The sequence below is a fragment of the Podarcis tiliguerta genome, assembly GCF_965153285.1.
Source record: "Podarcis tiliguerta genome assembly, chromosome: 1".
Taxonomy (NCBI): Eukaryota; Metazoa; Chordata; class Lepidosauria; order Squamata; family Lacertidae; genus Podarcis; species Podarcis tiliguerta.
In genome coordinates this window covers 18,092,166-18,110,861 of record NC_139534.1, presented here as the reverse complement: position 1 = coordinate 18,110,861, position 18,696 = coordinate 18,092,166, and the positions used below count along the sequence as shown (strand labels likewise).

Genomic DNA, 18,696 nt, shown 5'->3' with positions numbered 1-18,696 from the left:
CCTGCGTCAGAAAAAAACTCAAAAGCTTTCCTGTTTTTAGGTATGCCTGCACACAGCTAAAGTTGACAGCCTGACATGATCCCAAGGCGTCCACTAGACGGCACTGCACACTTGTATTAAGAGACGGCTGGGGATTCCTGAGCTAACTTTTCAAGTGGTTGGAAAAGGGACTTCTGCTAGCTAATTATTCTACTCCCCAAATGCTGATAGAATGCCATTAAAATCAATTAGGTACTTTAGTAGTCCTAGTCACTTTAATGATTCTTGACATCTTATTTGTAAAAGGACCCCCAGGGGAATCTTTTGTGGAACTGCACACCTGTTGAAACACAACAGATGCCTCCTATTTGTAATTTCCAGAAAAAAAATTAAAAATCATTTTCTTCTGACAAACTTTTTCAGCAGGATTGGAGAGGAAAGAATCTCTGCCTTGGGCGCTTATTTGTATTATTCCTAAACTTATCTTTAGGTGTTTTATTGTATGGTTGTAAATTGCCTCGAAATGTATTGTTGTTGTTTAGTCGTTCAGTCGTGTCCGACTCTTCGTGACCCCATGGACCAGAGCACGCCAGGCACTCCTGTCTTCCACTGCCTCCCGCAGTTTGGTCAAACTCATGTTTGTAGCTTCAAGAACACTGTCTAACCATCTCGAAATGTATATGAAATGTAAATGAAGTGCGATTTGTTAATATTCCAAACCTCGCTCTCTTTCCAAGTGGTAAGCCTGTGTTTGGCTGTACCATTTCAGATCACAGGGGCACGCAAGATGCTTCACATAGAATTATAGGTGTCAGGGGAAAGGGTTTTTGCTTAGCCTAGAAGTTCAAAATATTGTTCGTACTTTATCTTTGAATTATGCTGGCTACAGCCCACCCGCCACAACGCGTTGCGTTGCTCAAGCCTCGAGGTGGTCAGATTAAGCCTCTTCAATCTCAGGGTCGTGCGTTCGAGCACCACGATGAGCAAAAGATTCCTGCATTGCAAGGGGTTGGATCAGGTGACCCTCGCCGTGGTCCCTTTCCAACTCTTACGATTCCATGAAATGTAGGGGAATCGTCACCCTACAGCCACCTCTAACAGCGGCTGTTTGGGATTTGCAGCCCCTACCCACCCAAAAGAGTCCCTCGCACGAAAGCACGCCGAGGCTAGAGCAACAAACGAATCCGTTTCAAAAAGCGAAATCTGGAGCGAAGCAGCGTCCGCCACCGATTTGCATTCAAAAACGCGCCGGGGTTTGTTCCAGAAGGAAAAGCAAGCCAATGTAAACGGCAGCCTGCAAGCCGGCCACATTGCAGACCAGCATTCCTTGCAATCATCCATCTAAAAGTCTTATAAACTGCCCCCCCCCCACCAGCCTGCCACTTCCTAGCTGCGTTTCGTGCGTAAAAGCGCAGCGACCCTTCGCAGTCCTTCCTTCCGTTTGCATATTTTTCTCCTTCCCTCCCCCCCTCTCTTGTGCCTATTTAAGCCGTCTTCATAGGTTCTCCAACACGCCCGTCATCCCTCCGACCCAATCGGAAGAACCACCGCGATGGACCCACCCTGCTTCCGAGCCCAAGGAAAGAAGCGCGTCACTGTGGGCGGAGAGGGTCGTTGGATGGCGGAAGAAGTCGAGCGCCGGGTACTCTGCACGTGTGAACTGTAAGGTGCCCGTGGGGAAACCCTAGGGAGGTCTCAGGCCACCCTGAGCTCGTTGGATCAGATTCTGAGTTCAAGTGGGACTTGTTCCCTAGATAACTGGGCGCTATAGGTTTGCAGCCATAGACATCAGAATCATTTGATATTGTGATGGCTGCTGCCTCCAACGCTCCACTCATCTGCCAAAAGCATCCGGGTTTTCCAGTGGGTTGCCCCAGTTCTGCCTCCTGAGGCAGCCGCTTCAGTGTGCCTCATGGAAGGGCCGGCCCTGTGATGGAGTCAGGAAGCGATCCGGAGTTTTAGCCTGGGAGGGGAGGTGGAAAATGGATATTCAACCTGAAGGGCTGTCTCCATCCCCATCATGCAGCCTAGACACTGAGGTCCACTTCTGAGGGCCTTCTGACGGTCCCCTCACTACGAGAAGTGACGCTACAGGGAATCAGGTGGAAGGGCCTCCTTGGTAGTGGCACCCTGTGGAACACCCTCCCATCAGATGTCAAGGAAATAAATAACTATACAACTTTTAGAAGACATCTGAAGGCTGTTCAGGAGGGTTTTCAATGGTGGATGTTTTATTGTGTTTTTAATATTTTGTTGGGAGCTGACTGGGGCAACTCAGTCAGATGGGCTGGTGGCATATAAATCATAAAATTGTCGTTGCTGTTATTATTCAGAGAGTTGTATTTCCTTACTTTCCACCATGTGCAAAAACGGTGTCATTTTCCACAGATCCAACTTGTATAAATGGACTGGGCGGGGGGGGGGGTGTCTCTTTTTTGAAAGGGAGCCTTAACCCATTTCCACCATTAACAAAAGTCCTCTAGCAACGGACTTTGGGCTTTCAGATTTCAGCAGCACCCTGTGTGATGCCAAAATTTGGTCCCCCTGCCCTCACTTTCTCTTCTACATTATTGTTGGGGTGCTTCCCCCCCCCCTTGGCTTGGTGCCCAGTGCGGGTGAACCATTCACGCTCCCCTAAATCTGCCTCTGTTCATCTAGTGCAGAGTTCCCAAAACTTGGGCCTCTAGTTGTTTTTGGACTATAACTCCCATCATCCCTAGATAGCAGGATCAGTGATCAGGGATGATGGGAATTGTAGTCGAAAAACAGCCGGAGGCCCATGTTGTGGAATAATAATTTATTATTTATAGCCCGCCCATCTGGCTGGGTTTCCCCAGCCACTCTGGGCGGCTTCCAACTGAATATTAAAAACAGTACAGCATCAGACATTAAAAACTTCCCTAAAGAGGGCTGCCTTCAGTTGTCTTTTAAAAGTAAAATAGTTGTTTATTGCCTTGACATCTGCTGGGAGGGCGTTCCACAGGGCAGGCGCCACTACCGAGAAGGCCCTCTGTCTGGTTCCCTGTAACCTTACTTCTCGCAATGAGGGAACCGCCAGAAGGCCCTCGGCGCTGGATCTCAGTGTCCGGGCTGAACGATGGGGGTGGAGACGCTCCTTCAGGTATACAGGACCGAGGCCATTTAGGACTTTAAAGGTCAGCACCAACACTTTGAATTGTGCTTGGAAACCCTGATCTCATGGCATGAGTGCCTCTTTCATCCCCTCCTAGTTTAAATTTATCTTGTGTTAGTTGGCAAACTTGCACTGGCTTTACTTCCCCTCAGAAGTTGGGTGATACTGCTTACTTGGCCTCCCTGACACCCCTTACGAAAGCAGGAGGGTAAGAAGTGGGGTTGAGGCAGCAGCGAGGTCACTGCAGTTCAGATGCCCCTTTTGGTGTCCCATCTCCCCATTCCACTTTCAGAGGCATTGTGACTCTTGAGTTGCTGTGATTCACAGGTGTGGAGAGCACTGCGCTGCTCAGGTCTTGCTTGTGTGCTTCCTACAGGAATCTGTTTGGCCACTGTGACAACAGGATGCTAGACTACATGGGCCTCTGGTTTGATAGTAAAGCTCCCCCCCCCCCCCTTTCCTTCAGATCTCATGATCCTGGCTGGTTTTGAGGCGTGATTTTCATCCGCCGAGAAAGCAACTGCTGATCGCAGCGAAAAAGAAGTGTGGGTGGCCTTGGAATAGCACGGACTTGCAGCAAATGTCGAGCCAAACGCTGCAAAAGGCAGAGGAGATGAAGCTGTATGACAAAGAGGAGCTCAACAGAAAGGTGAATGGGAAAGGCATAACCTTAACAGAGGGAGATAGATGGTCATCCAACACTTTGGTTTATTATGGAATCGGTGCTGTTCATGGATGCAAGTGGGGTTTGGGGATGTGGGTTTGTTTGTTTTTGGTTTTTGTTTATTTATTTGCAGCATCCATCTGATATTGTCCTCACCAAAAGGCCAAGCTGTGGTTTTCCCCATTTCATCAGGATTTAACATTTCCATTGCTGTTGTTGTTTTGTTTTGTTTTTTGCTGCTGTTTTGAAACTTGCTGGGATTTCTGTGCAAATGGTAAACTCAGATTAAATGGGGAAATAATGAGGAGCAGTGTGTAGTTTGGATTTGATATCCCGCTTTATCACTACCCTAAGGAGTCTCAAAGCGTCTAACAACCTCCTTTTCCTTCCTCCCCCACAACAAACACTCTGTGAGGTGAGTGAGGCTGAGAGACTTTAGAGAAGTGTGACTGGCCCAAGGTCACCCAGCAGCTGCATGTGGAGGAGCGGAGACGCGAACCCGGTTCCCCAGATTACGAGTCCACCGCTCTTAACCACTACACCACACTGGGCAGCATTTTCATGAAAACAGCAGTGTGTGGTTGTTGCATAAAACTTGCATGCACCTTCATTTCATGCCTTCTGTAACAACCCTGTTCTTTATAAATAAATCGTGGCAATTTTCCATTGTGAGGTGGGCCGCTGCAACAGTCAGCTACCTCAACTTGTATGAATATGGCTTGATATAGTATATTTGTGCAATATTTGTGCTCTGCTGTTTCTCTACACTTGGTTGATGCTATATTGTTAGTAGAAAACAATAACAGTTCCTTTTACAAAATAAAACTTGTATGCATGAGCAGTGTTCAAAACTCCCATTGTTCTGGGCGCATTCTGCGACAGGGAAGTTCATTAGCGCCAGCAGTTTCTGGGCGCAGTACTGCGCCTATGATTTCAGATTAAAACTGTACAGTGGAAAGAAAGAGGACCTTTTGCTGCCTCCTCACTTGCAGCTACTGTCTGTTGTCTGGAGAAGAGACCCTCTTAAGAATATTAGTGGGGTGGGCAGGAGAAGGACTAGACCATGTGAAAAAGGAACATAATATTTTGACCACAGTTCATTCATTTTCAGGTTTGTAAGTGCACTTAGACATTCCGTTGTAGCATCCATAGCCTAGGTTTAAGGTGCCATTTAGCTCCTAGCTTTCATATCTCAGTTTCTAATGCTGTTCATGAGCAGCACCAAGTCCATGGGAAACTGCCACGCAGAGGCGCCCTAAATTGTTGCTGTGTTTGCATTGTTTCTGGTGGAAGAATCTTGAGCAAGCGCAAAGCTCTGCTGTCAAGCGAGAGATAAAAGAACTTGCTGTGACATTTTAACATCGTGATGTCAACAGTTCGTTATCTTACAATTGAATCCCTAAACACACTTATTAGAAAGAAAGCTCTATTGTACACAGTGTGATTTACTTCTGAGGAAATATGGACTTGTGCCATCCTGTTGATGCAACAACTATGTCTTGCAAATCATGAGAGTCTAATTAATGGAGTTGGTAATTCTAAAGGCATAGCTGCTGCCTTCAACACAGAAATACACATCAATAAAGCAGAATTTCTATTGCTGTGTATTTGCAGAAGGGGCAACCACGTTGCTTCTTCCCATTAATGCTGTAAGGAAACTCAAAAGTGTGTCTTCAAGGCCATCCACATGCTGTGCTCCTGTAACATCCAAGTGTATTGGTGGTATTGAATTTAGTAGCGAAACATTTGCATTTTCTCAGTTTCTTTTCCCTTTTGTTGCAGATTAAAGAGCAAAAAGTTGTAGTTGATGAAGTTTCCAACTTGAAGAAGAACCGGGTAATTCCTTTTGATAAAATATAACTAACTATATAGGAAGAAACCTAGGGAGTTTTGAAAATGTGGTGTCCAGATTTGCGCATAACTGCAGCTGTGCACAGAGTAAACAGAGTTGTGATAGCTTTCGTACCTTCCACTTTTGTTCTGAAATATATCTTCAATGTATTAGGTACGTGCAAAGCGGCAACTACTTCATGGGTCCCTAGAAGTGTCGAAACAGGAAATTTAATCACACATGCATCCTTTGTGCCCGCTGAATGAGTGGGATCCTAATCAATGAAAACCATGACACGCTACTCTTGTGTCAAAGCTTTGTAAAAAAAAAATAAGATAAATGTGCTTATAGACTTCTATAATCTAGTAAGATACCCCCCTCCCCGAAAAATGGTAGAGAAATGTGGTTTTTGATTTTTTTTTAAAAAAAATCAATTGTAATTTAAGACCAGCATTCAAAAAAATAACAAAAACCTCAGAAATAAGAACACTTATTTTTTTCCAGTGTAGTTAAACCTACTTGTTTTCTTCTTGTTTTGCAGAAAGTTTACAGGCAGCAGCCCAACAGCAACATATTTTTTCTAGCAGACAGAACCCAAACACTATCCGAATGCAAAAGTATGTTCCTTGGCTCTCTTAATTTTTTATTTGTGATTGGATGTAGAGAAGTTGTGTGATGTTACATAGTACGTATTTTACATAGTATTAAACTTGTACAGATAGCCTTCCTTTATATATGCCCAATTATGTCCTTAATATAAGTAATCCTCATCATCATTAGAATGTAGGCAACCATCCAGAAATATTTATGATGATTAGTTCTATGGGGCCTGTTTTTCATGAACCAGTTAGGAATTTTTGGTCCTTGGACCCATATAAGTGTGTCGTATGATGGTGGGAAGCATATCACTAGTCTGAAAATAGGCATAGATAGATAGGTCAGAAAGCTCAGGTTTACTGAGGATCAAAGTTGTATATTTACGGGGTTTCTGATATTAAGAAGGAAAGAAGATTAAAATATTCTTTATATGTGGTTGAGATTAAGGTTAAATAAATTAGAATGATGCTTAAATATAGATTTAAGAAGCCAGCTTACCTCAACAAAATAAAAAGGGCGAATTGATGGATGGGTTTCGTTATAAAATGTAAATTCTTATATAAAAGAAGCTACTGTCTTCATATCAGTTTTTAGCATAGGGATGAGATGATAAATCATCTGAAATGAGTTCATTACTGTAATACAGAAATATCAGTATTTGGAATATAGCAGGCTCAGATACTGCTGCTGCTAAACTTTACAGAAGTGAAATTAAACAGCTATATCGGTGGAAAAAAATATGCTATGAAGTTATGTGATACACGTTCCTGTTTTCCTATCCTCTCTTTTTTATTCATACCTTCGCCATGTGTTCAAAAGGGTTCTGTAACCCACAGCTCTGAATTTTCAGGCTCTGGTGTAGATGCCCATGAGAATACTAGCAGAATGAGTCTTCTGTTGCGACTATTGTTTTTCCTTCCCTGCTGTTAGCTGGGACATAGATTACATATTGGCACCCCCCATTTCCTGCTCCTGCCCAGTCCATTTGATTGGAGGAGTTGTTCCCCTACTTATTATTGCAGATTTCTGGATCGTGGACACAGTTGAAAGTGTTCATTTTAAGTTTGGCAATAATTGGACTTCTAGAGCATGCAGTTATGGACTGCTTAGAATACTTTACAACGCTTTTATTTTGCAGTTTTTAACTGATGTGCTAAATACAGGTTTTCCTCTCTTTTTTTACAGACACATTAGATGAACTGAAGAAGGCACATCAGGAAATGGAGAATTCGGAGAAAGTCAAAATCAAGAAATAAGCTAAGGCCTCAAACACGCGTTTACAATGTGTGGGATTTGCTGTGTGGTCAGCTTGTCTGTACGTCCCCCTAACGGCTGTTTCTTGAAAGAGGATATTTTATGTAATCTTAGGAGAAGAGGACCCAATAGTAGTCAACAACTGATAAAGACTGTACCCCAACTTCCATACCACTGCTTATTTTCTGGCCACGTGCTTCATTTAAGGGGACAGTTGACTCCACAGCCCGTGGAAGATCCTACAAGTGGCAATGTGTTTCTTTGGAATGGAGAAATCTTCAGCGGTGTTCCTGTAACGGCTGAAGAGAACGACACTCAGATTATTTTTCGGCAACTTTGCACGTGCCGCCGTGAATCGGACGTTTTGTCAGTGTTATCTTCCATTCGGGGTCCATGGTCTTTTGTTTTTTACCAGGCGTCGGAGCATTGCTTGTGGTTCGGCAGAGACTTCTTTGGCCGCCGCAGTCTGCTGTGGCAGTTCAATAAAGAGTCAGACAAAGTTCTCGTTCTATCTTCTGTAAGTACCGTCTCTGGTAATCCGTGGCAGGAAGTTCCGGCATCGGGAATCTTCAGATTGGATCTCAAGGCCTGCGCTGCTTCCAAAGCGGTGACTTTAACGCTGTATCCTTGGAAATACCCTTCCAGACAGAATGCTACCGAGAAAGCAGTCCTTGGTGACTTAAATATGGCTTCCAAATATTCCCCAAGTTACGTGTCTCTTGTGGTAAATGACTCACACACGTTGGTAGCGCCTGTCATTCCGTTAAATAAGGAGACCCTTAACACACAGGAGGAGTCCCGGTTATTTGATTTTACCAACAATGTAGCAGATGTGGAAGTTCTGCAGATATTTCTTGCAGAACACCGTAAGAAGGAACTCGTTCGCCAGTTTATTGACGTGTTGAGTAGAGCAGTCGAGAGACGAGTTTTATGTCTGGCTAGAGATGCCGATCATTTAAGAGGAGAAATGTCAGGACCAGCTCCAAGGAAACCTCATGTTGCGGTGCTTTTTTCTGGGGGCATTGATTCCATTCTCATAGCAGCCCTTGCTGACAGGCACGTCCCTTCAGAAGAACCCATTGATCTTCTCAATGTGGCCTTCAAGGTAACACACCAAAGAAGGCAAAGCAGTTCCACCAGGAAACAGAGCAAGGAACAGAAACAGTCGCCCCCTAGTCAGGGATGCTTCGATGACACCGGCATTGTGAAATGTGGCTCTTCATCATCTTTTAACGTGCCTGACAGAATTACCGGCAAGGCAGGGCTGGAAGAACTTAAAACCATCAGTCCTTCCAGATTGTGGAATTTTGTGGAAATCAACGTTACACTTGAGGAGTTAAAAGCAATGAGACGACAACACATAAGTCATTTAGTTTATCCCTTGGGCACTGTTCTGGATGATAGCATCGGTTGTGCTGTGTGGTTTGCTTCCAGAGGAGAAGGCCTGATTACCAGTCGGGGAGATATAAGGCCATATAAAAGCATTGCGAAGGTATAAAGCTAGCTATCAATATATGACTAACGACTCTCTCACACACATCTATTTTTACTCCATAGTTGGTATTGCAATCCTAAGCCTACAAGGGAGTTGAGCCCTGCTTATACTGCAGGCATAACTGTGCAGTTCCTTTTTATTGTATTAGCTCTTTTGCCACACATGTAAAATTGAATGTGGACAAGTTAGATGCGTGTAAGTAAGTTACGGGCTTACTGTCACTGATAGAAACTGAGATACAGTACGAAAGTTAGGAGCTAAATGGCACCTTAAACCTAAGTTATTGGGTACACCAACGGAATGTCTAGGCATACTTTTTCATAACAAGAATACAAACTGAAAATGAATGAACTGCAGTTAAAATACGTTCATTTTTCACATGGTTGAGTCCTTCTCCTGCCCACCCCCCTAATATTCTTAAGAGGGTCTCTTCTATATTTTCATAAAGTGGCTGGAAGTGGGGAGGCAGAAAAAGGTCCTAACCCTTTTCTTCCACTGTGCAGTTTTAATCTGAAATCTTAGGTGCAGTACTGTGCCCAGAGCTCAGAATCTGCTTGCACTAATGAAATTCCCAGTTGCGAAGTGCACCTAGAGCAATGGGAGTTTTGAACACCGCTTACTGTATTCTTTTTGTAACGATGATGGCTCTATGATTTAAATGGGATGAAAATCTGGCACAGTCGTAATAGTCATCTTCTGCATATTTCCAGCTGAATAAAAAGCAGTTCTGCTCCTGTCTAAATAGATCGCCAGTTGTTCATTGGAACAGAATTGAACCTTATAAAACTCTTTATTTAAATCTAAATGGAGTTTAATTTGGATGTAGCTATAATTAGATTTACCAAAGTAAATGCAAAATCTTGCGGAGTAAAAAGTGTTTTGGGGTACAGCGGGTTAAGTAAATAAATGCTAAGACTGCAAAGTTGTGCTCTGTTGCAGATTGTACTTACTGGAATTGGAGCAGATGAGCAGCTTGCCGGCTATTCTAGGCACCGGGCTTGCTTTGAAAAACATGGTTTGGAGGGATTGAATGAAGAACTGGAAATGGAACTGGGGCGAATTTCATCTAGGAACCTTGGCCGAGATGATAGAGTTATTGGGGATCATGGCAAAGAAGCTAGGTAAGCTGTTTGGAAGGGGAAGTTACTGGGCTATTTCTTTTTAAATCATCATAACTGAGGATACAGTGGTGCCTCGCAAGACGAAAAGAATCCGTTCCGTGAGTCTCTTCGTCTTGCGGTTTTTTCGTCTTGCGAAGCAAGCCCATTAGCGGATTAGCGCTATTAGCGGTTTAGCGGCTATTAGCGGCTATTAAAGGTTTAAGGGATTAGCGGATTAGCTGCTAAAAGGCTATTAGCAGTGTAGTGCCTTATAAAAAGGGGGTGGGGAGCGGGGAAAAAACCCCAGGAATCGCAAGACATTTTCGTCTTGCAAAGCAAGCCCATAGCAAATTCGTCCTGCGAAGCGCATCGAAAAACGGAAAACCCTTTCCTCTAGCGGATTTTCCGTCTTGCGAGGCATTCGTCTTGCGGGGCACCACTGTATTTTGTTAGCATCATTACTTCATTCAGGTGCAGCAAGTTGGAGTGATGATGTTGATGTTGATTTATTAAATTTCTATACTCCCCTTCATCCAAGGATCACAAGGTGGTTTTCAATATAAAAAGACAAAAAATACATACCATAACAACAAATGAAATCAGTTCCCCACCCCACCGCTTTAAAAGGCCATAGATTGTTTCATTAGCCAAAGATCTGGGAGAAGAGGAATGTTTTTGCCTGGCACCTAAATATATGCAGGAACTTGTGGCGCTGAAGTCTAAACCACTGAGCCTCTTGGGCTTGCCGATCAGAAGGTTGGCGGTTCGAATCCCCGTGATGGAGTGAGCTCCCATTGCTCTGTCTCAGCTCCTGCCAACCTTGCAGTTCGAAAGCACGCAGTGCAAGTATATAAATAGGTACTGCTACGGCAGGAAGGTAAACAGCGTTTTTGTGCACACTGGTTTCCGTCCCGGTGTCCCATTGCGCCAGAAGCGGTTTAGTCCTGCTGGCCACATGACCCAGAAAGCTGTCTGTGGACAAATGCTGGCTCCCTCGGCATGAAAGTGAGATGAGTGCCGCAACCCCATAGTCAAGTTTGACTGGACTTTTACCTTTACTAACTACAGTCATACCTCGGGTTACAGACGCTTCAGGTTGCGTTTTTCCAGGTTGCGAACCGCCAAAACCCGGAAGTACCGGAACAGGTTACTTCCGGGTTTTGGTGGTCGCGCATGCGCAGAAGCGCTGAATTGCAAACTGCGTGTGCGCAGACGTGCCAGATCACATTTGCAACCCGCGTGTTCACTGTATATGCAATGAGGGCACCGGCTGAACCTCCTTCGGGAGAGCATTCCACAGACGGAGCCACCACAGAAAAGGCCTTTTCTCATGACCTGTTGTGGAGGAGGCACACAAAGATTGCAGCGTTCAAGATCGGTTCATACGGGGAGAGGTATCATGGTCCTGAGCCATTTAAGGCTTTATAGGTCAAAACCAGCACTCTTAATTGAACCCAGAAACTTACTGGCAGCCTGTTCAGACCAGGATGGGTGTACCCATCTTGCCCTGTTGAGCAACCTGGCTGCAGAATTCTGCACTACCTGAAGTTTCCGATCCATCTTCAGAGGCAGCACCACGTATAATGTGTTGCAGTAATCTATCCTAGAGTTTACCAGAGCATGGGTGACAGAAGTTAGGCTATCCTTTTTTTAAAAAAAATATTTTTATTAAGGTTTTTACATAAGTAGAAAAAATAACAGAAAAATACAAAAGTACAAAAATACAAAACAACAGAAAAAACAACACAAAAAGAAAAGAGAAAAAACAGAAAAACATAAAAACAATTCCATTTCATAATATTCCTTGCATTTACTTATTTCCCAGACTTCCCCACGCCTCCCTTCACTGTATTCCAATTCATATATTTGATCAGCAAATCCCTTCCCTCTGTCTTGCCTAGTTTTTAACTTGATCTTTAATATCTTAAAAGGTAAAGGACCCCTGCCCGTACGGGCCAGTCGTGTCCGACTCTAGGGTTGTGCGCCCATCTCACTGAAGAGGCCAGGAGCCAGCGCTGTCCGGAGACACTTCCGGGTCACGTGGCCAGCGTGACAAAGCTGCATCTGGCGAGCCAGCGCAGCACACGGAAACGCCGTTTACCTTCCCGCCAGTAAGCGGTCCCTATTTATCTACTTGCACCCGGGGGTGCTTTCGAACTGCTAGGTTGGCAGGCGCTGGGACCGAGCAACGGGAGCGCACCCCGCCACGGGGATTCGAACCGCCGACCTTTCGATCGGCAAGTCCTAGGCACTGAGGCTTTTACCCACAGCACCACCCGCGTCCCTCTTTAATATCTTAGTGTATCTTAATCTCCTTAATATCTTAGCAAATTAAAGCCTTTTAATTTTATACCTTTTAACCTTTAATTTATCTGTACTCCTTCACCACTTTATTACTAATAACCTTTTACGTTCAATCCGATGACATTCTAACATTCATTAGTCTTATAATATTTCTGTAGATAGTCTTTAAATTTCTTCCAATCTTCCTCCATCGTCTCTTCTCCCTGGTCTCTGATTCTGCCGGTCATTTCTGCCAGTTCCATGTAGTCCATCACCTTAGAAGTTAGGCTATCCTATCCAGATAAGGGCACAGCTGGGCCACCAGCCGAAGGTGATGGAAGGGGCTGTATGTCATTGAGGCCACCTGAGCCTCAAGCAACAGAATCCAGACGTACACCCCCCCCCCAAACGGCGTAACCGCTCCTTCAGATGGCATGTAACCCCATCGAGAGCAGGCAATCTTCCCATCCATCCGGTCTAAGGAACCGCCCACTCACAGTGCCTCTGTCTTACCTGGATTGACCTTCAGTTTACGCATCTCAGAAGAATGTGTCTCTCCAGTTTCACACAGTATGCTTGTCTAGCTCTGAGCTGCTTGGTTTTTTTTATAGGTGTATGTATGAATAAGCGGGTGGCTCTGAAGTCTAAAACACTGAGCCTCTTGGGCTTGCTGATCAGAAGGTCGGTGGTTCGAATCCCCGCAACGGGGTGAGCTCCCGTTGCTCAGTCCCAGATCCTGCCAACCTAGCAGTTCAAAAGCACGCCAAAAAGTGCAAGTAGATAAATAGGTACTGCTCTGGCGGGAAGGTAAACGTCATTTCCGTGCACTGCTCTGGTTTCGTGTTCCGTTGCACCAGAAGTGGCTTAGTCATGCTGGCCACATGACCCGGAAAAACTGTCTGCGGACAAACGCCGGCTCCCTTGGCCTGTAAAGCGAGATGAGCGCCGCAACCCCAGAGTCGTCCACGACTGGACTTAATTGTCAGGGGTCCTTTAACTTTATGAATAATTCACACATTTGGATACTTATAGGAAACTACTAATTCGCTCTGATTGTAACCGCCAAATCAGTCAATTCAAGGATTTTTCCAAAAATATTCTTCGCAATTTATTTTTGAATTCTCTTGAAAAATAAATTTTGCTTGGCATTCTTTTTTCGTTTTAGGTTTCCGTTTCTTGACGAAGAAGTAGTATCTTTTCTCAATTCTCTTCCCATCTGGGAGAAAGCAAACTTGACTCTACGTCGAGGCATCGGGGAGAAATTGCTTCTCCGCCTGGCAGCGGCTGAGCTTGGCTTGACAGCCTCGTCGGTCCTGCCAAAGAGGGCCATGCAGTTTGGTTCCAGGATTGCAAAAATGGAAAACAGCAGCGAAAAGGCATCTGACAAATGCACAAGACTCCAGTCACTTCCAGTCGAGTAGCTGTGTACAGGATTCTGGGAAGCCTGTTACGAACTCAATCACACGGTAGTTACAATCCAGGAAATGCCAGATACAGCCAGTGTGCTTAATTGGGAGTCAGTCCCGGTGGGATCAGCACTGGGACATACTTTTGAGTTAATGTGTGCAGGATCAGTGCTAGAGATCCCACTGAGAACAAACGTATGGAATCTCACAGCCCACGACGTTCTGTTGGCTTCAGTGGAACGTCGTCATGACTAGCTAGCTAGATGTTCCCTGGTTTCTGAAAGCTGATTCTGTGTCGTGAACATGAAAGAAAATAAAGGGTTTTTTTAAAGTCTCGGACTCTGTGTATTTGTTAATGTAGTTGTACATCTTAGCCAAGGGCATCGAAGCAGACACTCAAGTAGATTCCACAAAGGGAACCAGCAAGTAGTTGAAAGGTTATAGAGCTGCTCTGTGTGCAAACAGTTTAAGCTGTACCCTTGTAAATAAAGTGTTATACAATGCCAGTGTATTAGCACCCAAGTATCTCTCCATAAGGAGCCATTGGTCAATGCTGGCTCTGCATACTTGTACAGTGAAACCTCGGGTTACATATGCTTCAGGTTACATACGCTTCAGGTTACAGCTCCGCTAACCCAGAAATAGTGCTTCAGGTTAAGAACGTTGCTTCAGGATGAGAACAGAAATCGTGCTCCGGCAGCGCAGTGGCAGCAGGAGGCCCCGTTAGCTAAAGTGGTGCTTCAGGTTAAGAACAGTTTCAGGTTAAGAACGGACCTCCAGAATGAATTAAGTACTTAACCTGAGGTACCACTGTACAGTTATTCCCAGTGCACATTTTTTCTTCCTGCAGAATATGTCTATCACATAGAGCAGAGGGTTTTAACCTTTTTGAGTCCACATCTCCCTTGACCAGCTGGCAGCCTCTCACCCTTTTTCAAACACCCTTGTGGAGTGTCCCCTCTGCCTCTCCCCTCTCCTTAGGAGTCCTCCAGGCAGTCGCTGCTGCTGTGCCTGGTCTCTGAGCTGCCCCTTTTCCAAAGAGAGGTGCCTCCCAAAGTCACCATTTGCCTGCAGAGCTTATAGCCAGGGCTGCTGCAACAAACAGCTGTGCAAGCCTTTGGGAGGCAGAGATGGAAGGGGGCATCTACAACAGCAGCAAGAATACTTATTGTGAAGTATTGGAAGACACAAGAATTACCCACTCTGGAAGAATGGCAGATGAAGGTGAAGGACTACATGGAATTGGCGGAAATGACTGGCAGAATCCGAGACCAGGGAGAAGAGTCAGTGGAAGAAGATTGGAAGAAATTTAAAGACTATTTACAGAAACATTGCAAAATTAATGAATCTTAGAATGATGCTGGATTGAAGTTAAGCGGGTTTTTTAGCAGCAATGTTAAGGAGTAAGTAAAAATGGATTGTTAATGGGTGATAATTTAAAGCTATAATATATTAAAATAAAAGAGTAAAATAAAATTAAAGAGGGAAAGGATTTGCTGAATTAACCAACTGAATTGGAATACAAGAAGGGGAAGTGTGAGGAGGTCAGAGAAACAAGTAAATGAAAGATAAGTTATGGAAAGACTGATTTGTTTTTAACTGTTTTTATTTTGTATTTTCTCTTTTTTTTCTTCTATTTTTTCAAATTTTTGTAATATGTTGAAATGTCAATAAATATCTTTTTTTAAAAAAGGAAGGGGGCATCAGAGGAGGGACAGAGCCCAGTGTTGCCCGTGGCACCCTGATCATCCTTCAAGGCACCTCAGGGTGCCACTGGCAGAAAATAGTTTTCATTTATGCAACGGCGGCCACACGGATGCTACGAGCCCAGAGGTGGAAAGAAGATGAAAGTCCCTAGCAGATAAGAATGGCAAACTAAGCTGTTGGACTATGCCGAAATGGCAAAACTGACCGAAACACTCAGGAACCAAGAAGGCAAAAGTTTTAAGAAATAATGGAGAAGATTTATAATGTATTTAAGAGACCACTGTAAGCAAATGAAAACTTTAGGATTTTTACAACACTTGTAAAAAATATGTTGGATAACATGGAGAGACTTAAAATAGGGATGAAGAAATAAGATGCAGTTGAAAAATATGACAGTCATGTGTATTTGATATTGTTATAATTTTAGACTTGTAAAATCAAATAAAAATTACTTAGGAAAATCACTGGCATAAATACTTCTGTGAGTGTAGAAGCAGCCTGTACCTGTGTAAAGAAGTCTATAGAGCAGGTGTGCTGAATTTTCCAATAGGACCAAAATTGCTTAGCATTTTTGCTAAAGAATACTGCCCGTAAATTTGGGCAGCCGCCCTCAGGGGCGCTAGAGGAGAAGAGTCTGATGATGGGCAGTTCCGTCTTCTTCCTCTTCTCAAGGACATCATAGCTGCTTGCTGTCTTGCTCCCACCAGTTTCCTTTGCATAAGCGAGGGGAAGAATGGTGTGGTGGTCCGAGATCAGAGTGCATTTTTATTGGGTAGATCCATACTGCAGCTGCACCTGAAATAAAGATCTGGTGCAGTTGCTGGCAGAGATGTTGATGTTGATGACAACAAAACTGGTTCAGATGCCAAGAAAACCTCAATAGAATGAATATATCAGCTAAGGTTTGCTGCAGTCATCGTATTGTTCAATGTGGATAATAAATTACTGTTGCAACAGTGGTCAGGTGCCAAAATCTCTTTCCAGGTTGTTTGACCCACACTTATCCCTAAACTCCCCACTTGAGCTGGAAGAAAATTATGCAACTGATTTTTGAAGAGCAGCACAAAGGCAACTGAAAGCAGAGTTAAGAATTCCACTGTAGTAACTAATTCCAGAAGTAACCTACTAGCTAACGCAAATTCACTACAAAGCCGAGTCCAGTGTGGGCCTTGGGGGAAACACGAAACAGATCACCACCTTTTTTTGTGCAAATGAATGCAATCTTGAATTCAAGAATTAAAAGCTACTGTTAACATACCACAGGAATAATCTCTTTTGGAGGAGAGGGGATCCTGAAATGAAATTAAGATTACTCCCAATGGAAGAGACATTTATATTTAAATGGTGGAATCGTCGTAAGTAATCTGAAGAGCTTTGTTGATCGTAATAAAATTAATGGTTGTAAAACTGCTCATGGAACATGCTGACCCGAAGTTCTTAATATTTTTAAATGGCAGATCTGGAGCTGTTTTGTAGAACGGATTGCAACACAGGAGGTGAAATAGGAAGAAATGCCTTGAGGATGAAGGAAATTTGCTTTTTTGTCTAGCATGAGCAGGATGGCTCCTTGCCGAAAGCTCGGGACTCCTCTGATTTTAATTTCTTGGGACTCATTTTTCAGCTTGCTAACAACAGCTGTGCATTTGTTGACAGAACCACTAAGAATTTGAAGTATAAATACTGACTAGGCCAGGCATAGGCAAACTTGGCCCTCCAGATGTTTTGAGACTACAATCCCCATCATCCCTGACCACGGGTCCTGTTAGCTAGGGATGATAGGAGTTGTAGTCCCAAAACATATGGAGGGCAGAGTTTGCCTATGCCTGGACTAGGCTGCCTAGATTAGGCCACGGAAAGTTCTAGTGTGGCCACGATTATCCCTCTATTTGGAAAGGCGAGCTGTTTGGTGTGAAATAGGGAAGGGGGCATCCTTTCAGAGTCAGAAATCCCACCGGATGCAGGTAGACAAGCACAGTGAAGTTCCTTATCATACTTATTTCATACTGAACTATGGAAGGGACACTCAGAAACAACACATAATACCATCAACGTTGTCTGGGTCCACTGAAGAGCTGTCTGCCCCCACAGAAAAGGTGGAAATTGCCCAGTAAAAATAGTCTTTTTACTGACTCCATCCCACAGGCTCCCTCACTGTTGACTTCCCTCATTGTTCTTTGGTTTCCATGGCTACCACGTCAGCAGCCTCTCTTCCCACATTGTCTACTACACAACAGCTGAGGGAAACAAAAGTGGGTGCTCCCTAGACCTGGGTCAAGAGACAAGGCCTCACAGTTGCTGGGTGTGGTACCTGCACATGCTTGTCTTTTGAATGCACCGCCTGGATTTGGAAAAGCATTTTTCTGGTGATGCTTCTATTTTTCCTTCTGAGATTTCGGCAATATTGCACTTTCTCTCTTAACTACGGCAATCTTCCATTTCTCTCCCCCTCTACACCCACCTCCCGCAATCCAGAAAACATATAGTTTAGAATGGGTGTTCAAGATCGCAGATGGTTTTCCCCTTGAGGCTTTTCAATACCTTCATGTTCCAGTGTGGGTAGTTTAAAAAGTTAAAAAAACAGTAACCAAATAGACTTTTCCTTTTACCTTACTTTACAGGTCATGCTTAAATAGAAATGGTGATGATAATAATAATAATAATAATAATAATAATAATAATAATAATAATATTGTGGTAGCTTTCATAAGGGCCCAATTCAAAATGGTGTCGGGGCTAGGATTGCCATAGTTGTTGAGGTATTTTTTGGAGGGGGGGGGGCAAAGTTGTCGAGCTTTTTAAAGTTCTGCCCCAAGTTGTTGAGACATTTTTGAGGTATTTTTAAGAAAGTTCGCCAAAATCTACAATACCAACATGGCAGTTGCCTTACCTCCAGATTTCCCAGGACATTTTCAGTGATTTCCGCCCGGACGAAGCTTCTGACGGCCAAATCCCAGCTATCTGGATGTATGACAACCCTAGTCAGGGCAGGATATCTAAGGGGACTTTCTTGTCCCATAAGAAATTGCTTAGTTATTGCAAACTTCTATTCTTTATTTACTTATTGCCTGCTATCCACCCTAAGCCCCCAGTGCAGATTACAGCAATTAAAAGGCAATATTAAATATTAAAATTAAAATATGAAAAACAGGGTTTTTTGGTTTTTTAAAAAAACCCTACCATCACAGAAATAAGGTTGGGCCAAAGCTAAAGAAATGCACCTCTAGAGAGGCCTTATTCTCTAGTCCCA

At 43.9% G+C, this 18,696-nt stretch overlaps 3 protein-coding genes across 5 annotated transcripts in view; all 3 read left to right on the top strand.

The window, feature by feature from the left end:
- The first annotated feature begins 3,626 nt into the window (after positions 1-3,626).
- ASDURF (ASNSD1 upstream open reading frame) lies at positions 3,627-8,245 on the top strand. Its single transcript, XM_083414472.1, has 4 exons — positions 3,627-3,761; positions 5,559-5,612; positions 6,149-6,224; positions 7,390-8,245. Exons 1-4 carry the CDS (start codon positions 3,693-3,695, stop codon positions 7,458-7,460), a joined length of 270 nt encoding a protein of 89 aa, XP_083270598.1. The 5' UTR covers positions 3,627-3,692; the 3' UTR covers positions 7,461-8,245.
- On the top strand, positions 7,487-14,076 carry ASNSD1 (asparagine synthetase domain containing 1; the record flags this gene model as incomplete). The annotated part of the gene is made up of 3 exons (XM_083409326.1): positions 7,487-8,950; positions 9,893-10,074; positions 13,502-14,076. 3 exons carry the CDS (start codon positions 7,487-7,489, stop codon positions 13,755-13,757), a joined length of 1,902 nt encoding a protein of 633 aa, XP_083265452.1. The 3' UTR covers positions 13,758-14,076.
- Positions 14,077-17,653: 3,577 nt separating this feature from the next.
- Positions 17,654-18,696, top strand: part of ANKAR (ankyrin and armadillo repeat containing) — a 48,900-nt gene continuing 47,857 nt past the window's right edge. For 2 of the 3 annotated variants that reach the window (XM_083405563.1, XM_083405561.1), the window contains exon 1: positions 17,654-17,812. The gene's annotated coding sequence lies outside the window, so the exon portion shown is untranslated. The remainder of the gene's footprint in view (positions 17,813-18,696) is intronic. The other variant, XM_083405562.1, reaches the window with a different exon arrangement.